At 38.8% G+C, this 20,191-nt stretch overlaps 1 protein-coding gene across 2 annotated transcripts in view; it reads left to right on the top strand.

The window, feature by feature from the left end:
- The window catches only part of CAAP1 (caspase activity and apoptosis inhibitor 1), a 57,633-nt gene that overhangs the window by 2,865 nt on the left and 34,577 nt on the right, over nucleotides 1-20,191 (top strand). For both annotated transcript variants that reach the window (XM_011957107.1, XM_011957106.1), the window contains exons 2-4: nucleotides 2,493-2,693; nucleotides 3,825-3,909; nucleotides 5,124-5,199. In XM_011957107.1, coding sequence (XP_011812497.1) covers nucleotides 2,625-2,693; nucleotides 3,825-3,909; nucleotides 5,124-5,199 — 230 coding nt within the window. In that variant the 5' untranslated portion in view covers nucleotides 2,493-2,624. The remainder of the gene's footprint in view (nucleotides 1-2,492; nucleotides 2,694-3,824; nucleotides 3,910-5,123; nucleotides 5,200-20,191) is intronic.

Raw genomic sequence — 20,191 nt, 5'->3', positions numbered from 1 at the left:
TGTCGCCCAGGCTGGAGTGCAGTGAGGGGCACCATCTCAGCCCACTGCAACCTGCACCTCCCGGGTTCAGGTAATTCTCCTGGCTCAGCCTCCTGAGTAGCTGGGATTACAGGTGCCCACCACCATGGCCAGCTAATTTTTGTATTTTTAACAGAGGTGGGGTTTCACCATGTTGGCCAGGCTGGTCTCGAACTCCTGACCTCAGGTGATCCACCCATCTCAGCCTCCCAGAGTGCTGGGATTACAGGCGTGAGCCACCGCGCCTGGCCAGTTTCCCTAGTTCTAACACTCCGTTGTGATGGGGAGACCAACAGCATTGGTCAGTTGAATATTGAAAACATTTGCGTACAGAACTAAACCCATCTTCTAATGAAAAATTAGTGTTTTGTGAAGAAAAGGTCATTGCATATTAGGCTTGTAGATAACATTTCAAACTTTACAGAGTGCCATTGTATCTGTTGTGTATTGAGTTCCTTATTTTTTATTTATTTTATTTTTATTTTTATTTATTTATTTATTTTTTGAGACAGAGTCTCGCGCTGTTGCCCAGGCTGGAGTGCAGTGGTGCTATCCGGTTTACACCCAGAAGATATCAATAACACTTGATTGCCTTGAGCCAACACTAGCCCAAAAAAACCAAAAATACTGCTCACTGTAAGCACCGCCTCCCGGGTTCACGCCATTCTCCTGCCTCAGCCTCCCGAGTAGCTGGGACTACAGGCGCCCGTCACCAGTCCAGCTAATGTTTTTGTATTTTTAGTGGAGACGGGGTTTCACCGTGTTAGCTGGGATGGTCTAGATCTGACCTTGTGATCTGCCCGCTTCGGCCTCCCAAAGTGCTGGGATTACAGGCGTGAGCCACCATGCCCTGCCTAGTCAGTTTTAAAATATTTTCATCACTCCAGAAAGCTACCTTATGTGTAACTTTTAGCTTATATAATATGTGGTGTTTTGTGTCTGGCATCTTTTACTTAGCATAATGTTTTCAAGATTCATCCATGTTGTAGTACATAGGGTTCATTCCTTTGTATCACAGAGATTCATGCCTTTTTATGGCTGCTATATCACATTTTGTTTTGTTTTTGTATAGCTGTACATATGTACCACATATGTGTAGATACCACTATACAACATGTCATTTTTCCATTTATCACTTGATGGACATTTCTGTTGTTTCTGCTTTTTGGCTATTATGAGTCATGCTGTTAAGAACAAGTAAAAGTTTTTGTGTAGACATATCATTACTTTTCTCTTGGGTATATATCTAGGAATGAAAATGCTGGGTCATATGGTAACTGTTTGAGGTACTGCCAAATTAGCTTCCAAAGTAGCTGCTCAATTTTATATTCCTGCTAACAGTGTATGAGGATTCCAGTTTCTCTACATTATTTCATCGTAAGCTGTTAGAACAAGTGCTGATTCTTTTACTTTTTCAGTCTAATTTTCATAGTGTTCTTTAAAATTGACCTATTTTAAAACTGTTTTGTAAACAATTATCTGACCTCTGTGGTCAGGGAAGATTTTCCAGAGGAAGTGACTGTTGAATTGTCCGAAGTATCTGAATTTGTTAATCTTGTGAATATAGTGTGATAGAGAAAGGAAGGAGGAAAGACTGTCATAGGAAAATGGTATGCCAAAGCCCTGCCTGTATAAGCTGAAGGAAGGAGAATAGGTTATAGTCGAGTAATTCAAAGAAGATTGTGTCCTAAACACAAAGAATGAGCATGAAGGCCAGGTAGGCCATGTTACCTTAAGAGCAATGGGAATTCACTGAAGGGTTTGAAACAAGAAGGATGAGTACATATACATTTTATAAAATCCATTCTGCTAACAGTGTCCAAAACAAAGAGACCTCACATTAGATGCAGGGAGTCCCATTCAACGGCTATTGGTGTAACCTAGGCAAAACGTTGTGGTAGTTTGGAACAGAACTACGGCAGTGGATTTGGAGAGACTGGATAGAGTAGGGAGACAGAAAGTAAAATGGACAGAAATATCTTAAATTACTGAAATTACTTGGTTACTTTGATTATGGTTATGTAAGTTTTAAAAATGATGATAGCTCCTGGTAAGTATGTTACTTTTCTGTATATTTGTGATTTGTGACATTTTTACTTCAATTTGTTTATATGAATTTAAGTACAATGATTATGCATACATAGAGCTTTTGGGTGAATGGCCTTTTAGGGGAAAATCCTAATTCTTCAAAAGTCTAAAACTTTAAGAAATTATTCAATATTTAGTATACTTTTGTTTGTGTATCCTAAGTATCTCTTCCCTTTATAGCTACTCCTTGAGTTAATTGCAGTATGGAGAGGAAAATCAAAGAATATTAAACAAATATTCTCTCCTATGGTTTTAGATAAATGTGCAAAGAATTTGGGAATTTTTGATGAAGAAAAATTTATTAAATGAAAATGTATGATGTCATGTACATATTCTTTATATTTTAAATAGTATTGTTTAATGGTTCTTTATTCTTTTAACTTTAGGAAACCAAATATATTTTGCCAGCTTTGGAAAAAGAATTATTCTTGGCAGAGCACAGTGACCTTGAAGAAGGTGGACTGGACCTGACTGTGTCATTGAAACCAGTTAGTTTCTATATATCAGACAAAAAAGAAATGCTTCAGCAGTGCTTCTGTATTATAGGAGAGAAGAAGTTACAGAAGATGCTTCCTGATGTGTTAAAGGTACTTCATTACACATCACACTAGATACATACGTAGAGATACAACGTTCTTTGTCGCAGATACAACGTTCTTTGTCGCAATTGTTTGTTTTACTTACTGCGTTTTTTTGTTTGTTTTTTTTGAGACGGAGTCTTGCTCTGTCGCCCAGGCTGGAGTGCAGTGGCGTGATCTCGGCCCACTGCAATCTCTGCCTCCCGGGTTCAAGCAATTCTCTTGCCTCAGCCTCCTGAGTAGCTGGGATTACAGGCACGCACCACCACGCCCAGCTAATTTTTGAATTTTTAATGGAAACAGGGTTTCACCATGTTGGCCAGGTTGGTCTCAAACTCCTGACCTCGTGATCCACCCACCTTGGCCTCCCAAAGTGTTGGGATTACAAGTGTGAGCCACCGTGCCTGGCCTTAATGCAGTTTTAATTGGATGTTTGCATCTAAAACAAGCTACTTGAAAAGACTTTGTAAAATAAAGAACCATAAACAGCCTTGTATATCTAAAAATTTGCCAAGATAAAATGTTTAGGCAAGAAATTTGTTGACCCTGTGGAGATAATTCTGTTAAATGCAGGGAATGGTAGTAGCTAATTGACATATATTGTTTCTGGCACTTTAAGAAATAATGTCACAATATGCTGCTGTGTAACAACAAACAGTAATGGTTAATAATAGTTTATATTTCATTAGATTCACAAGTATTTTTATTTGATTATTTTTGAAAATTATTTAGGGAAATGTTTGTTGTTCTAGTTTTATACAGTTGTAGAAATTGACCTTGGACTCTCAAGTTAAGCCCGAGATCATATATCTAAAGATACAAGACTTTAATATTTTAAACCTTTAGAATAATTACTTAACATAAATAGATTGCTTAAGAATAGCTGGGAAACTGTCTCACTCTTTACTTTGTTCTTTGATAATAAATACAGCTTTATACATTCCCATCAAATCTACAGTGTTCACATATTAACTGGCAGTTTTTCAGATTTCATCCCAGGAGAAGATGTGAATCTATTTGAGGCTTTAATTTATTTTATTGTAAGATTTTGCTAACTTAAATTTTTATGATTGAAATTTTCCAGTTTACATTGGGGCTGTGTTACATAAATGCATTTTTTAAAAATGTCATTTCCTTTAGAACTGTTCAATAGAAGAAATTAAAAAACTATGCCAGGAACAGTTAGAACTCCTGTCTGAAAAAAAAATTTTGAAGATTCTTGAGGGTAAGAATACATATTTTTACATTCTGGCAACTTACTAATTAATACTATATTCAGCATAAATCCTGAGGTATTCTTTCTCCTACCTGGATATTTAATTTCATTATTGGGTTATCATTAAAGAGTGTTTTTACTTCTATTTGTACTAAAAAATATAGTTTACATATCAGAAAAGCATTTCAAGAATAGACAATATATCATTTTTCCAAATCAAGTATATATAGCTAAGAGTATAATAAAATGAAATTTTAAAAGTTTACCAAAAATCTGTAAAAAAATTAATTATTGGAAAGGCAAAGAATTTCCCTTAAAATCTTTTTAATTTTCTGCTTTAGATTTTTTATAGTGTTTAGTTACCTATTGCAATCTGTTTACTCTCTAATGAGACCCAGATGTAGAGTTAGAATACTTCCATGCAATTTACCAATATTTGTTTGTCTGCCTGTAGTATGACTACTCTTTGTGATACTCACACCTCTAGAATTTTGGATTTTCAGGCATTTTTTTTTCGTTTTGGAACTTTGCAAGGATTTTAGTTTTAACATGACAGAAGAAGAAACAAAAATTGGAGCCTTTTAGTTTCCAGAGATTGCTTCATTTTTAAATGTAAAATTGATGGCATTTTGTAACTCTGGAAATAGATATATACTTATGTATGTAGTGTGTAAGTGTATATACACATTTTCTTGTCTGTATACATTTATATAATAGATAAAAAGAAGGCAGTGAGGCCGGGCGTGATGGCTCACGCCTGTAATCCCAGCACTTTGGGAGGCTGAGGCGGGCGGATCACAAGGTCAGGAGTTTGAGACCAGCCTGGCCAACATAGTGAAACCCCGTCTCTACTAAAAATATAAAAATTAGCCGGGCGTGGTGGCGGACGCCTGTAGTCCCAGCTACTCGGGAGGCTGAGGCAGGAGAATTGCTTGAACCCAGGAGGTGGAGGTTGCAGTGAGCCGAGGTTGCGCCACTGCACACCAGCCCTGGTGACAGTGGGAGACTCCGTCTTAAAAAACAAAACAAAAAAGAAGTCAATGAGAAATACCTAAGGCATTGAAAAAATTATTTTAAATACAAGCAATTAAAAATTTAAATTTTGACCCAGTATAAAGTTCTTTAATCTGCATAACTTTTAAAGATTATACTTTTTAATGTAATGATTACATCATTTTAACGTTTTTATAAGTGTGCTTTCAATAGTTCTTTTCATTTATAAGGTGACAATGGAATGGATTCTGATATGGAAGAGGAAGCAGATGATGGTTCTAAGATGGGATGTGATTTAGTCAGTCAGTAAGTTTAAAAACTTTCATTTTTATTTCAAAATGTCTTTGTTATTCCTTTGATGATTTCTTATGTCAAAGATGTGATTGTTTTTCTGTGTTTTATTTATAAAATCATTCAGTGGTATAGAAAGTTTTATTTGTCTACTTGTAATGATGGGTCCTTTTGGTACGTATGAGGATGGAGTGAACTACTTTCAGGATTAAGATGATTTTTTAAAGCTACTCTACATAGATACAGAACAATAGCAGTGCCAACCTAAAACAGAATCTCTCTTATTTGGATTTTGAATATGCTCTTCATGATCCTCACTATTTATTTATTAAGCACTTACTCTACCAGGTACTATATTAAACAGCGTAGAACACTTGATCTCATGAAATTAATCTATGTATCTATTAATATTAGTCAATAATAGCCTCATTTCACAGATGAGATAGTTATGTTCATGTATAATTTACCTATAAATATATATTATTTGATTATTGGGATGATTAAAAAAATACCCATTTTGGGATGCTGACTAATCAAGAAGCTACATGCTAATTATTAGTTTTTTCTTCATTAGTGCACATCAAACTTTCATCTTTTAATTTGAGCATCTGTTGATGCTATTTGCTTAAAATAATTATTTTGGTAGTTTCCAAAGAATGACTTGTTCTTTGCAAAGCTTAGCATTTTTCCTGAAGAATATAAAAGATTTGTGCTAGATCAGAAAAAGATAAAGTATAAAAGAAAAATAAATACTTGTGTCACAGGCAGTAGTACACATAAGAAGAGGTTACCAGGGGCAGTAGCATAGAGAAGTACATAGTTAACCAGAAATGCAGAATTTTTTCATTTCTAAAAGAATGCTATTGGGTAGGAGTATTATAGGGTAATTTATATGAAAACATAGAGTAAGCCGGACACGGTGGCTCACGCCTGTAATCCCAGCACTTTGGGAGGCTGAGGCAGGCGAATCACTTGAGGTCAGGAGTTGAAGACCAGCTTGGCCAAGATGGTGAAACCCTGTCTCTACTAAAAATACAAAAAAATTAGCTGGGCGTGGTGGCATGCGCCTGTAATCCCAGCTACTCTGGAGGCTGAGGCAGAGAATTGCTTAAAAACCTAGAGGGGCGGAGGTTGCAGTGAGCTGAGATTGTGCCACTCACTGCACTCCAGCCTGGGCGACAGAGCAAGACTCCGTCTCAAAAAAAAAAGAAAACATAGAGTAGAAAGTGTACACATTTTTAACATCTTACCATTGGCGTTCCTGCAAAATACTTAGCTTTAAATCATTTATATAGTATACTAATTTAGTTCAACTAGTTTAAGGATTTACAAGGACTGTTAACTTTTTAATATTTTAAAGTTTCTTAAATTATCTAAATTCATCACTTTGTTTCTTTTTAAAAAATTTTCTTTCCCCCAATCCCCACATTGATCAACATTTTGTTTCTTGATGCTACTTATAGAGAATCCTAAATTGAGCTTCTGCTTGATTATATTTGTTTTCCCTTTTCAAAAATCTCTTATTTTTTTCCAGTTTTTGAGGTGCCATTAGGCTTAAGTGCTTTACTTCTTCATGCCTGAGCATTAGTGTTACGTTTTTAACTGTTAGAAGCCATTTATTGGTGTATTAGTTTGTTTTCATGTTGCTGATAAAGACATACCCAAGACGGGGCAATATATAAAGAAAAAGAGGTTTAATGGACTCATAGTTCCACATGGCTGGGGATGCCTCATAATCATGGTGGAAGGTGAAAGGTGCTTCATACATGGTGGCAGTAAGAGAGAATGAGGGAACCACTGTGAAAGATCTGATGGTTATAAAACCACCCCCATGATTCAATTATCTCCCACTGATTCCCTTCCACAACATGTAAGAATTATGGGAGCTATAATTCCAGATGAGATTTGGGTGGAGACACAGCCAAACCATATCATTCTGCCCCGGCCCTTCCCAGATCTCGTGTCCTCACATTTGAAAACCAATCATGCCTTTCCAACATTCCCCCAAAGTCTTAACTCATTTCAGCATTAACTCAAAAGTCTACAGTCCAAAGGCTCATCTGAGACAAGGCAAGTCCCTTCCACCTATGAGCGCCTGTAAAATCAAAAGCAAATTAGTTACTTCCTAGATATAATGGGGATACAGGCGTTGGGTAAATACACCCTTTCCAAATGGGACAAATTGGCCAAATTGAAGGGGCTACAGGCCCCATGCAAGTCTGAAATCCAGCAAGACAGTCAAATCTTAAAAGCTCCAAATTGATCTCTTTTGATTACATGTCTCACATCCTGGTCACACTGATGCAAATAGTAGGTTTCCATGGTCTTGGGAAGCTACGCCCTTGTGGCTTTGCAGGGTATGGGCTCTCTCCTAGCTGCTTTCACATGCTGGTGTTGAGTGTCTGAGGTTTTTCCAGGTGCACAGTGCAGGTTGTCAGTGAATATACCATTCTGGGATTTGGAGGATGGTGGCCCTCTTCTCCCAGCTCCACTAGGCAGTGCCCCAATGAGGACTCTGTGTAAGGCTTCAACCCCACATTTCCCTTCTGCACTGCCCTAGCAGAGGTTCTCTATATGAGCCCCACCCCTGCAGCTAACTTCTGCCTGGACATTTAGGTGTTTCCATACATCCTGTGAAATCTATGTGGAGGTTCCCAAACCTCCTGCAGGTGCACATTTCTTGACTTCTGTGCATCTGCAGGCTCAACACTACATGGAAGCTGCCAGGGCTTGGGGCTTGCGCCCTCTGAAGCACCAAGTCCCTAGATGCACATAGCAGAGGAGCCCTAAGCCTGGCCCATGAAACTATTTTTCCCTCCTAGGCCTCCAGGCCTGTGATGGGAGGGGCTGCTGTGAAAACCTCTGACATTTTCCTCATTGTCTTGGTGATTAACACTGGGCTGCTTGTTACTTATACAAATTTCTGCAGCCAGCTTGATTTTCTCCTCAGAAAATGGGTTTTTCTTTGGCTTTGGAGGCTGCAAATTTTCTGAACTTTTATGCTCTGTTTCCCTTTTAAAACTGAATGCTTTTAATAACACCCACATACCTCTTGAATACTTTGCTGCTTAGAAATTTCTTCCACCAGATACCCTAAATCATCTCCCTCAAGTTCAAAGTTTCACAAATCTCTAGCTCAGGGACAAAATGCTGACAGTCTGCTAAAATATAGCAAGAATCACCTTTACCCCAGTTCCCAACAAGTTTCTCATCTCCATCTGAAACCACCACACCCTGGATTTCCTTGTCCATATCATTATCGGCATTTGGTCAAAGCCATTCAACAAGTCTCTAGGAAGTTCCAGACTTTCCCACATTTGCCTGTCTTCTGGGCCCTCCAAACTGTTCTAACCTCTGCCTGTTACCCAGTTCCACATTTTTATGTGTCTATAAAGCAGTACCCCACTATTCTGGTACCAATTTACTGTATTAGTCTGTTTTCACACTGCTAATAAAGACATACCTGTGACTGGGTAATTTATAAGGAAAAAGGTTTACTGGGCTCACAGTTCAATATGGCTGGGGAGGCCTCACAGTCATGGTGGAAGGCAAAAGACACTTCTTATATGGCGGTAGCAAGAGAGAATGAGGGAACCAAGCAAAAGGGGTTTTCCCTTATAAAACCATCAGATCTTGTGAGACTTACTCACTACCACCAGAACAGTATGGGAGAAACTGCCCCCATGATTCAGTTGTCTCCCACCAGTTTCCTCCTACAATATGTGGGAATTACGGGAACTACAATTCAAGATAAAACTTGGGTGAGGACATAGCCGAACTATACCAAGTGGATAGCCAATTACAGTAGCTATTTAACTTTTTTTAACGATTACAGCAAGGCTGTGCATGGTGGTTTACACCTGTGATCCTAGCACTTTGTGAGAACAGGTTGAGAGGATCACTTGAGGCTAGGAGTTTGAGACCAGTCTGGGCAACACAGTGAGACCCTGTCTCTACAAAAAATTAAATTAGATGGGGTCTTGCTATGTTACCCAGGTTGATGTTGAATTCCTGGCCTCAAGCTGTCCTCCCACCTCAGCATCCCAAAGCATGGGTGACTCCATTTTGCTTTTTAGTCAAGGTTTTTTCTGAAGTTATAGAATAGGATTTAAGGTTTAAAGATGAGAGAGAGGGCTTGACACACTTGCTTATGCCTGTAATCCCAGCACTTTGGGAGGCCAAGGTGGGTGGATCACTTGAGGTCAGGAGTTTGAGACCAGCCTGGCCAACATGATAAAACCTGGTCTCCACTAAAAATACAAAAATTAGCCAGGCCTGGTGATGCGTGCCTGTAATCCCAGCTACTTGGGAGGCTGAGGCAGGAAGGTCACTTGAACCTGGAAAATGGAGGTTGCAGTGAGCCAAGATCCTCCCCACTGCACTCCTGGGTGACAGAGCGAAACTCCCATCTCAAAAAATAAAGAAAGAAATATGACAGGTTTTCACAACTTCTCCTGTGCTACTGACCCACTGTGACTCTGCAAGGCTTGTGCCGTCTCTAGCTTACTGAACTCTAGGTGAAGGAAAAGGGGACTAAGTAAGGAGGTTGCTATATGGTGGCTCCTACAAAGCAGACTGCACATTAACTGGTGGTAAAGCACCTAGGAAGCAACTGACTACAAAGCCTGCATGCGAGAGTGCATCCTCTCCTGGAGTGGTGAATAAACCTCATTGTTACAGGCCTGGTACTGTGGCACTCCATGAAATCAGTTGTTTCTGGAAGTCCGCTGAACTTCTGAATCACAAACTTCCCTTCCACAGTTTGGCTTGAGAATTTGCTCAGGACTTCAAATCAGACCAGTGCTTGCAGAGCACAGTAGCTATTGGTGCTTTGCAGGAGGCAAGTGAGACCTGTCTGGTTGACCTTTTTGAAGATACCAACCTGTGTGCTGTCCATGCCAAATGTATAACAATTATGCCAAAAGATACCCAGTCAGTGTGGAGAACATCCTTTTAAGAAGCCACTGTGATGGGAAACATTTCATTCTCTAAAAGAGAAACCCCCCACAATTTTTTTCCTGTTATTGGTAGTTTTGAGCTTAGAATTTTTTTTGCCATAGAGTCAAAAGGTGCCTGTATTAGTTGGGGTTCTCTAGAGGGACAGAACTAATAGGATATATGTATGTGTGAAAGGGAGTTTATTAAGGAGAATTGAGTCACATGATCACAAGGTAAAGTCTCATGATAGGCTGTCTACAGGTTGAGGAGCACAGAAGCCAATGGTGGATCAGTCCAAGTCCCAAAACCTCAAAAGTAGGGAAGCTGACAGTGTAGCCCTCAGTCTGTGGCCAAAGGCTGAGAGTCCCTGGCAAACACTGGCATAAGTCCAAGAATCCAAAAACTGAAGAACCTGGAGTCTGATGTTCAAGGGCATCCAGCATGGGAGAAAGATGAAGGCCGGAAGACTCAGCAAGTCTACTCTTACATCTTTTCCTGTCTGCTTTATTCTAGCTGTGCTGGCTGCTGATTAGATGGTGCCCACCGATTGAGGGTGGGTCTGCCTCTCCCAGTCCACTGACTCAAATGTTAATCTCCTTTGGCAACACCCTCACAGACAGACCTAGGAACAATACTTTGCATCCTTCACTCCAATCAAGTTGACACTTAATATTAACCATCATAGTACCTAAGTATATGATTGTTAGTGAAAAAATAGGGGATAGAAATCAAGTATTTCCAGTTTTTCCATTTTTATTTATGTGTGAATTTTTAACATAAATTCAGGGACATAAAGCATTAATGCAAGTCAAAATATTTCAGTGAACAAGTTTCAGTGGTTCAACTTTATAATAATTATAAATCTGTTAAAATTTTCTGGGAAAAAATGACATCATAAACAGCACTTTTGCCCTTTTTAGAATTTACTACAAAGCAACAACAAAAATAAACAGAAATAGAAATTATCTTGGATGAAATGAGATATCCTTAACTTCAAATCACTTTGAGGAACTATTCTTAAATGCGGTGATTTTCAAGTAATGTTGTGGAAAGATACCTGTGGAAAACTTCCATGTATACAAATCTCAAAGATTCAGTGTATGTTTCTCCAAAGTCAGAGAAAGAGTTTCAGGGAAGAAGGAAACTTGAATGTTGCTCCTTTTTTCTTTGACTAGTAGCCATGTAGTAGTGTATCTGTTTCTCCAGAGTAAGATGGATGTTGGTTGCAGGTAAGATTTTGGCTCTTTGGGAATCTTGGCAAAGATAATAACTACAAAGGTGTTTACTTTGGGGTAGATAGGTACTTGTTGATTTGCACTGAAGATCCTAGAGGAAAGTGTTGGATTTTTTTTTTAGACAGTGTCTCACTGTCCCCCAAGCTGGAGTATAGTGTGCAGTCTTGGCTCACTGAAACCTCTCCCTCCCAAGCTCAAACGATCCTCCCACCTTGGCCTCCCAAACTGCTGGGACTAGAGGCTTAAGCCACCACGCCTGGCCAAGTGGTGGATCTTGAGGAAAACTTGGTTTACTGAGGTTTGAGAACTCCTGTGGGGAAATGGAGGAAGATGGGGAATGGGAAAGGGAAAGTTAACATATATCTTGCATGAATATGCCTGGTTACTTTCATTTTATAAGTCGAAGATAGAATTGAATGCGCCAGCTGTTTCCTGTCTCTGAGTCTGGGAGAACCTGAAAAAAACTGGGGAGTAGATATCTCAAAGAATAGTGGTTTACTTCTTCATTGTGGATCTGTGGAGGGAGAGACTGCTTTGCTTTCTGCCAGTTTCAGAGTAGCTGCTAAACCTGAGTCCCAAGGAATTGACCATAATGACATGCATAAACACATGCATGAATACATATATAACATCTTTAAAGGATCTTGATATCTGGAGAAAAGATAACTTGAAAGAAACAAAGCACATGCCAAGCTAAATTAAACTGTTAGAGGAATGAACATTTGCAGGGAATAAAATGAGCTCTTATGGAAAATCAAGTGCAGCACAAATAATTATTCTTGGGCTGAAAAATATGATTTTTTTAAACTAAATTCTGTAAGTTAATCAGAGTAGGGGGTCATCAGTGTTAAGTGCCAAATTAGATGCCTGAAAGAATGGATCACAAAGCAAAAATATAAAAGATGGAAATCATAAGAGAAAATAATCAAGTAAGTTAGAAGGCTTTAGCATCCTCATGTATAATAAATAGGAATCCTAGAAAGAGAAAATGAAACATAGAAAGGAGAAGTAAAATACTAAATCATTAAGAAATTATTAAATAATAATTCAATAATATAGGAATTTTTTCCTGTGTGATAAATATAGGAAAATATAACAAATATAGAAAATATATTTAATAAATATAGGAAAATTTTTCTGATCTGAAAAACAAATTTAGTCTTCAAATTTAAAGTGCTCACTGAGTTCTAGGCAGGATTGCAGGGAAACAATAACATGGAAGCAGCTTTTTTTTTATAAAGTGAAAAATTTAACAGCCTTCCAGTCGTCATAACACATCAAAGAAGGAAAAGGATCAGATTTTTCATCTGCAATACCGGAAACTGTAATAAGATAATGGAGTAACGTATTCATACAACTGAAATTGCAACCCTTGCTTCTATACTTGGTTAAGATACCATTCATCTGTTGGGTGAAAGAAGGATGCAGTTAGGCAGGAATGCATAGTTATATAGCCTTGTACTCATCTGAGAAAAATACAGTCATGTGACAATAATGGGCAATTGTACTGAGAGATGTGTAGTTAGGTGATTTGTTGTGCAAACATCATAGACTACACTTACACAAACCTAGATGTTACAGGTTCAGTATCCTTTATTGGAAATGCTTGGGGCCGGAAGTGTTTTGGATCTCAGATTTTTTTTCAGATTTTGGAATATTTGCATATACATACTGATATCTTCGGGATGGACCCAAGTCTAAACATGAAATTCATTTATGTTTCATATACATCTTATATATATAGCCTGAAGGTAATTTTACACAATATTTATTTATTAAACAAATTATTTTAGAGGCAGGTCTCGCTCTTTTGCCCATGCTGGAGTGCAGGTGCAGTCATAGCTCACTGTAGCCTCAAACTCCCGAGCTCAAGTGAACCGCCTCAGCTTCCCAAGCAGCTGGGACTATAGATGTGTGCTACCATCCCTGGCTTACTTTTAAATTTTTTATAGAGACAGGGTCTCACTATGTTACCCAGGCTGGTCTTGAACTCCCAACCTCAAGTGATCTTCCCATCTTGGACTCCCAAAGTGCTAGGATTACAGACATGAGCCACTGCACCTAGCCAATGTTATAAAATATTTTTAGTACTTTTTTTTTTTTTTGAGACAGAGACTTGCTCTGTCCCCAGGCTGGAGTGCAGTGGCAAGATCTAGGCTCACTGCAAGCTCCGCCTCCCAGATTCATGCCATTCTCCAGCCTCAGCCTCCCGAGTAGCTGGGACTACAGGCACCCATCACCATGCCCAGCTAATTGTATTTTTAGTAGAGACGGGGTTTCACCGTGTTAGCCAGGATGGTCTCAGTCTCCTGACCTTGTGATCTGCCCGCCTCAGCCTCCTAAAGTGATGGGATTACAGGCATGAGCCACCGCGCCTGACCAAATATTTTTAATGCTTTTGTGCACCTGTCACAAGAGGTCAGGTGTGGAATTTCCCACTTGTGGCATTATGTTGGTGCTAAAAAATTTCATATTTTGGAGCATTTTGGATTTCGGATTTTCAGATTAGAGATGCTTAAACTATAGCCTACTACATACCTAGGCCGTGTGATACAGCCTGTTATTCCTAGGCTCCAAACCTGTACAACAGGTTATTGTAGTGAATACTGTAGACAGTTGTGGTACAGTGGTAAGTATTTGTGTATCCAAATATTATCTAAGCATAGAAAAGGTACAATAAATGATACATCTGTACAGGGCACTTACCAATACAGAAGTATGACCATTTATATAGAAAGTTTTAAGGAATCTCAAAACAAACAAACAAAAAAAAAACGCTGTTAGAATGCATATATGATAGAATAATGACCTCCCCCTCAACCAAAAGATATCCAGATTTTAATTCCCAGAATCTGTGAATATGTACTTTTAAAAGACAAAAGAGACTTTGCTGATGTGATTAATTAAGTTAAGGATCTTGAGATGGGAAAACTCTTCTTGATTATCAAGGTGAGACCAGTATAATCATGAGGATCCTTATATGAGGGAGATAAGACAGTTAAAGCCAAGAGATGCTGGGCTGGGCACAGTGACTCACGCCTGTAATCCCAGCACTTTGGGAGGCCAAGGTGGGTGGATCACAGGGTCAGGAGATCAAGACCATGCTGGCTAATATGGTGAAACTCTGTCTCTACTGAAAAACAAAAAATTAGCCGGGCATGGTGGTGGGCGCCTGTAGTTGCAGCTACTTGGGAGACTGAGGCTGGAGAATGGCGTGAACCCGGGAGGCGGAGCTTGCAGTGAGCTGAGATCGCGCCACTGCACTCCAGTGCTGGGCCACAGCACGAGATTCCGTCTCAAAAAAAAAAAGGCAAGAGATACTGGAAGCAGAGATTAAAATGATGTGCTTTGAAGATGGAGGAAAGATCCACAAGCCAGGGAATGTAGGCTGCCTTTTAGAAGCTGGAAAAGACAGAAAGAAAGTAGATTTTTCCCTGGATCCTCTGCAAGAAATTACCTACAACTTAATTGTAGTTCTTAAGACTTATTTTGGACTTACAACCTTCAGAACTGTATGAGGATAAATATATGTTCTTTTAAGCCACTAAACTTGTGATAGTATGTTAGAGTGGCAATAGAAAACTAATACAATGTACTTGATTAAAATCTGGACAATAAGCAAAGTTATGGATTGGTTGCCTAGAACAATAGGGTCATTTTCTATGACCTAAGCAATGTTTTAAAATTTTTGAAATTGTTTCCAACATTCCAAGTGAGATCGCATCACAATTTGGATTTCTTAGTTGCTCGAAAAAAAATCAGATCAAGCAACTTTCCTGGGTGTGCCAAAAATTAGAGCTGAGTGCTGCGGTTCTTTATATGACATCGTATTTCAGTGCACTACCTACTACTTCATTTGCCTGAATGTTTAATATACAAAATATTTATAAAATGAGACTCTGATTGAAGGGGAAAATACATAAAGGACAAAAGTTGGCTTTAGAAACAATTATATCAATTTGTCAGCTTCTTATCAACTGAGACATACAGCTTTTTTAATAGAAAAATAATTTCAAATATGTCTAGATTAAAGCACTCTGTGTTATTAAAATACATGAAAAAATTTGGTGTTTTCTTTTAATGGGCGACCTATACTTTTTTATTATAGTGTTTTTTTGTTTTTGTTTTTGTTTTTTGAGATAGGGTCTCGGTCTGTTGCCCAGGCTGGAGTGCAGTGGTGTGATCTCAGCTCATTGCAACCTCTACCTCCCAGATTCAAGCAGTTCTCCCACCTTAGCCTTCCAAGTAGCTGGGATTACAGGTGCATGCCACCACGCCTGGCTAATTTTTGTATTTTTTAGTAGAGTTGGGGTTTTGCCATGTTGCCCAGGCTGGTGTTGAACCCCTGACTTCAAGTGATCCACCCGCCTTGGCCTCCCAAAGTGTCTTTTATTATAGTTTTAATTAGAAAGGACATAACATCAATAGAATTGTCTAAGAAGCTGTAATGTGACATCTTTCAGTATGAGGTGTACATATATGTGTGTATATGTATGGTATTTAATGTAACCTATGTATGTTAGTTTTCTCATAACACATTAAAGATTTTAAGATACAGAATTATGCACAAGTGTTTTGAACAAGCTTTAAAGATTCTAAATTTATCATTACAGTTTATCTTCTCATACTGCCAGCTTTATATATTCAAATTCTATTTCTCCTCCAAGGTCAGCTTTCAAATGTATTTTTTTTCCAGATTTTTCTTTCTGTTGCAGTTTTAAAGATTATTTCCCTACTTTTACCATACCTTCAGATAGCTCCTTTTTACTACCAATAGTAACAAGAAAGCAGTAGCCATAAGACATTTTTGATAGTGTACTAGTTTGAAACTTGAAATTAATAATGAGTGTTGCAACAGTTTTAATGGAGATGAAGACTAGGTACTGTGGAGATACAAAATCCATAGTTTCTAAATACCTTCATTTTTTAATGAATTTAGAAAATTGATTTCATGGAGGTAGTAAATAGAATGGTGGGTACCAGAGGTTGGGGTGGGTATGGGGAGAGGTTGGGTGAAGAAGGTTAGTTCAGTGAATACAAAAATATAGTTAGAGAAAAGGAATAAGTTCTGGTGTTCAATGGCACAATAGGCTACTGTAGTTAACAATAATTTATTGTTTATTTTGAAATAGGTAGAAGAGAAAACTTTAAAATGTTCCCAGCACAAGGAAATATTAAGTGTTTGAGGTGATGGATATTCCAGTTATGCAGATGTCATCATTATTCATTGTATGCTTGTATTTGAAATACCACATATACCCCATAAACATGTACAAGCATTAGGTATCTGTAAAAAAAATTTTTTTTTTTTTTGAGATTGAGTCTTGCCCTGTTGCCCAGGCTGGAGTGCAGTGGCATGATCTCAGCTCACTGCAAGCTCCACCTCCCAGTTTCACGCCATTCTCCTGCCTCAATCTCCCAAGCAGCTGGGACTACAGGCACCCGCCACCACACCCAGCTAATTTTTTGTATTTTTAGTAGAGACGGAGTTTCACCATGTTAGCCCGGATGCTCTTGATCTCCTGACCTCGTGATCCACCCTCCTCAGCCTCCCAAAGTGCTGGGATTACAGGCGTGAGCCACCGTGCCTGGCCCAGGTATCTGTAAAATTTTTCAAAGAGTGAAAAAAGGCAAGGAATGGTATTGTCACCTTAGGGAAAAGAAAATGAGCAAATTTATGTTTTATTTCAGGTTGTCTGAAAACTTTAGCATGTATAGTTTTGTAGTGTTTTAAAACTATTAGGAATTGTGACAACATTTGTAAAAGTTACAGATTAAGACAACATTGCTTAACAAAGCAGCAATTTTAAGTAAATAGGTAGTATGGAGTCTTGGAATTAGAGTGTTGTCTCTGATCGGAGATGGGCTGAAAAAAAAAGCTTTATTCTAGTTAAAATAGCACTAAAAATGAGAACAGGTTATTAGTTTGGCCTGTAATATTAGGTGATTATGTTCTAAAGAATGTGCTTATAATGAAATTTAAGTCTTGAATAACACAATAAAATAATCAGGATTGAGGTTTTATATATAAGGAATGAAAGTGTAAATACTGTAGGAAAATCTTAGCAGTTTTAAAATTGCTTTCTCTAAATATCTTTATTAATTTTAAATAAATGTGCTTTTATTGAGTGATTTTGAGGGAGATATCAGTGAAAATGATGCTGCATTTTCCTACAGATGATAAACAGTGTTGAGATAGTATCATAGTTGTAGAAGATAAATAAAGTTTTAAAATCTTAAGTTCTCAAAATAAGTTATAACACAAAGTAGGTACTTTTTCTTTTTGAGGCAGCTGCTCTCTTGTCACCCAGGCTGGAGTGCATTGGCTCAATCACGGGTCACTGCTGAAGTAATAAGTGATCCTCCTACCTCAGCCTCCTGAGTAGTTGGGACCACAGGCATGAGCCATGACAACCAGCTAATTTTTAAATTTTTTGTAGAGACCCTGTGTTGCCCAGGCTAGTCTCAACTCCTTGGCTCAAGGGATCCTTCTGCCTCAGCCACTCAAAGTGCTAGGATTATAGGCATGAGCCACTGCACCCAACCAAAGTAGGTTCTATATGAGTGTTTTGGAGCTGTTGTTTCTAGCCACTACTGCTTTCTTAGCAGAGGATGGGTGTGTTTTAAATTAGTTACCAAATTTTAATTTGAAATTGTTGACTTAAAAAAGATGCTGCTAAATAGGCCTTACATTTAGGCAATATGTATAAATGGAACTATTTTATTTCCAATGAGAATATTTAAATATCTAATATGTTCTTTAGGGAATTGTTTGTAATGTGAGTAAGTCTTTGATAATAATTATTTTAGGGCATGGTGGCTTATGCCTGTAATCTGAGCACTTTGGGAGGCTGAGGTGGGAGGATTGCGTGAGCCCAGGACACTGAGGCTACAATGAGCTTTGATTGTGCCACTGCCCTCCAGCCTGGGCAACAGATTGATACTCTGTCTAAAAATATATACATTATATGTGTATCTATCTGTCTGTTTAAAATCTCCATTTAAGTTGCCTCTTTTATAAATCTGAAATATGAGTGCTTTTGTTTAAAATAGAATACATGTGTATTCTTAAAATATAAATTGATCAAAAAGCAAGTTGGTGTCTTGTAATTACTAGTTACTACTTAAAGTGTACTGATTACTGGTTATACTAGATTTTAGTGCATTGTAACAGTTATGTTTCTTACATAGTCTGCAATGTACTCCACCCTTCAAAACAGAAGTTTCCTGCGTACTGCCATTTATGGTCAGGGTAGGCATTTAGAGAAGATAGAATGAAAGAAAGTGCGTAAATGTACGAGGTTTAATGACTGCTTTTGCAGTAAGATATTTATTCTTGAAAAATACTGGCTATTCCTTTGGCTCGATCAGTTGTCTTATTGAGAGCAGTAACTGGAGTTACCTCTATAACCACTCTTGTATTGCTGAACCCTAGCAGTGATATGTGGTAGAACTCTTGCTGTTTGTTAGTTTAATAAATTTTCATGAGTGTATAGAGTTACATAGCCCATCCGCTTACATAGTCCAATTGAAAGCCAGAGATTAACAGCTGCATTAGATTTTTTATTTATTTATTTTTGAGATGAAGTCTGGCTCTGTTGCCCAGGCAGGAGTGAAGTGGCATGATCTTGGCTCACTGGAACCTCCACCTCCAAGGTTCAAGTGATTCTCCTGCCTCAGCCTCCCAAGTAGCTTGGATTACAGGCACCCGCCGCCATGCCTGGCTAATTTTTGTATTGTAGTAGAGATGGGGTTTCACCATGTTGGCCGAGCTGGTCTCGAACTCCTGACCTCAGGTGATCCACCCACCCCGGCCTCCCAAAGTGCTGGGATTACAGGTGTGAGCCACCATGCCCGGACTGCATTACTTTTTCTACTGAGCTATTATAACACAGCTACTCACCATCTTTTTTTTTTAAGACAGAGTTTTGCCCTGTCACCTAGGCTGGAATGCAATGGCGTGATCTTGGTTCACTGCAGCCTCTGCCTCCCTGGTTCAAGCGATTATCCTGCCTCAGCCTCCTGAGTAGCTGGGATTACAGGCACGCATCACCGTGCCTGGCTGATCTTTGTATATTAGTAGAGACAGGGTTTCACCATGTTGGCCAGGCTCGTCTCTAATTCCTGACCTCAGGTGGTCTGCCCTCCTCTGCCTCCCAAAGTGTTAGGATTACAGGCGTGAGCCACTGCGCCCAGTCTCTTTTATTTTTAATAAGGGAAAAACATCCATGTCCTTTTTGATGAGTTGGAGCCATCCAGTAGGTTCAGCTCATATCATTAGAATACTAAGAATTTGAATTGTTTCAATTTAGGTGACATATATTCCCTGAATATGTATGTATAAATAGCTTTCAGAGGGGCAATGGTGTTCAGCCAAATGATAACCTCTCTCAGTAAGTGTCAGCAAAACTGAACTTGTTGGGAATAAAAGAGTCCTCCTTAAACCACTATTAATAAATTTGAATGCAATAAAGTATTTGAGTAAAATTTACCGTGCTCTATAGAACTGCATTAATGGGCAGCATAAATCTGTAGTACATACCTAAGGAAATATTTTTTATCAAAAATATAGACCTGAGGCTGGGCACAGTGGCCCACGCCTGTAATCCCAGTACTTTAGGAGGCCAAGGTGGGAGGATCACTTGAGGTCAGGAGTTGGAGACCAGCCCAGCTAACATGGTGAAACCCTGTCTCTTCTAAAAATAGAAAAATTAGCTGGGTGTGGTGGTGCTTGCTAGTAGTCCCAGCTACTTGGGAGGCTGAGGCAGGGTGATCACCTGAACCGGGGAGGCAGAGGTTGCAGTGAGCTGAGATCGCACCGTTGCGCTACTCCA

Source organism: Colobus angolensis, unplaced genomic scaffold, assembly GCF_000951035.1.
Source record: "Colobus angolensis palliatus isolate OR3802 unplaced genomic scaffold, Cang.pa_1.0 Scaffold436, whole genome shotgun sequence".
NCBI classification, from domain to species: domain Eukaryota; kingdom Metazoa; phylum Chordata; class Mammalia; order Primates; family Cercopithecidae; genus Colobus; species Colobus angolensis.
The sequence above is the reverse complement of the archived record's forward strand: the minus strand, read 5'-3'. Positions and strand labels throughout refer to the sequence as shown.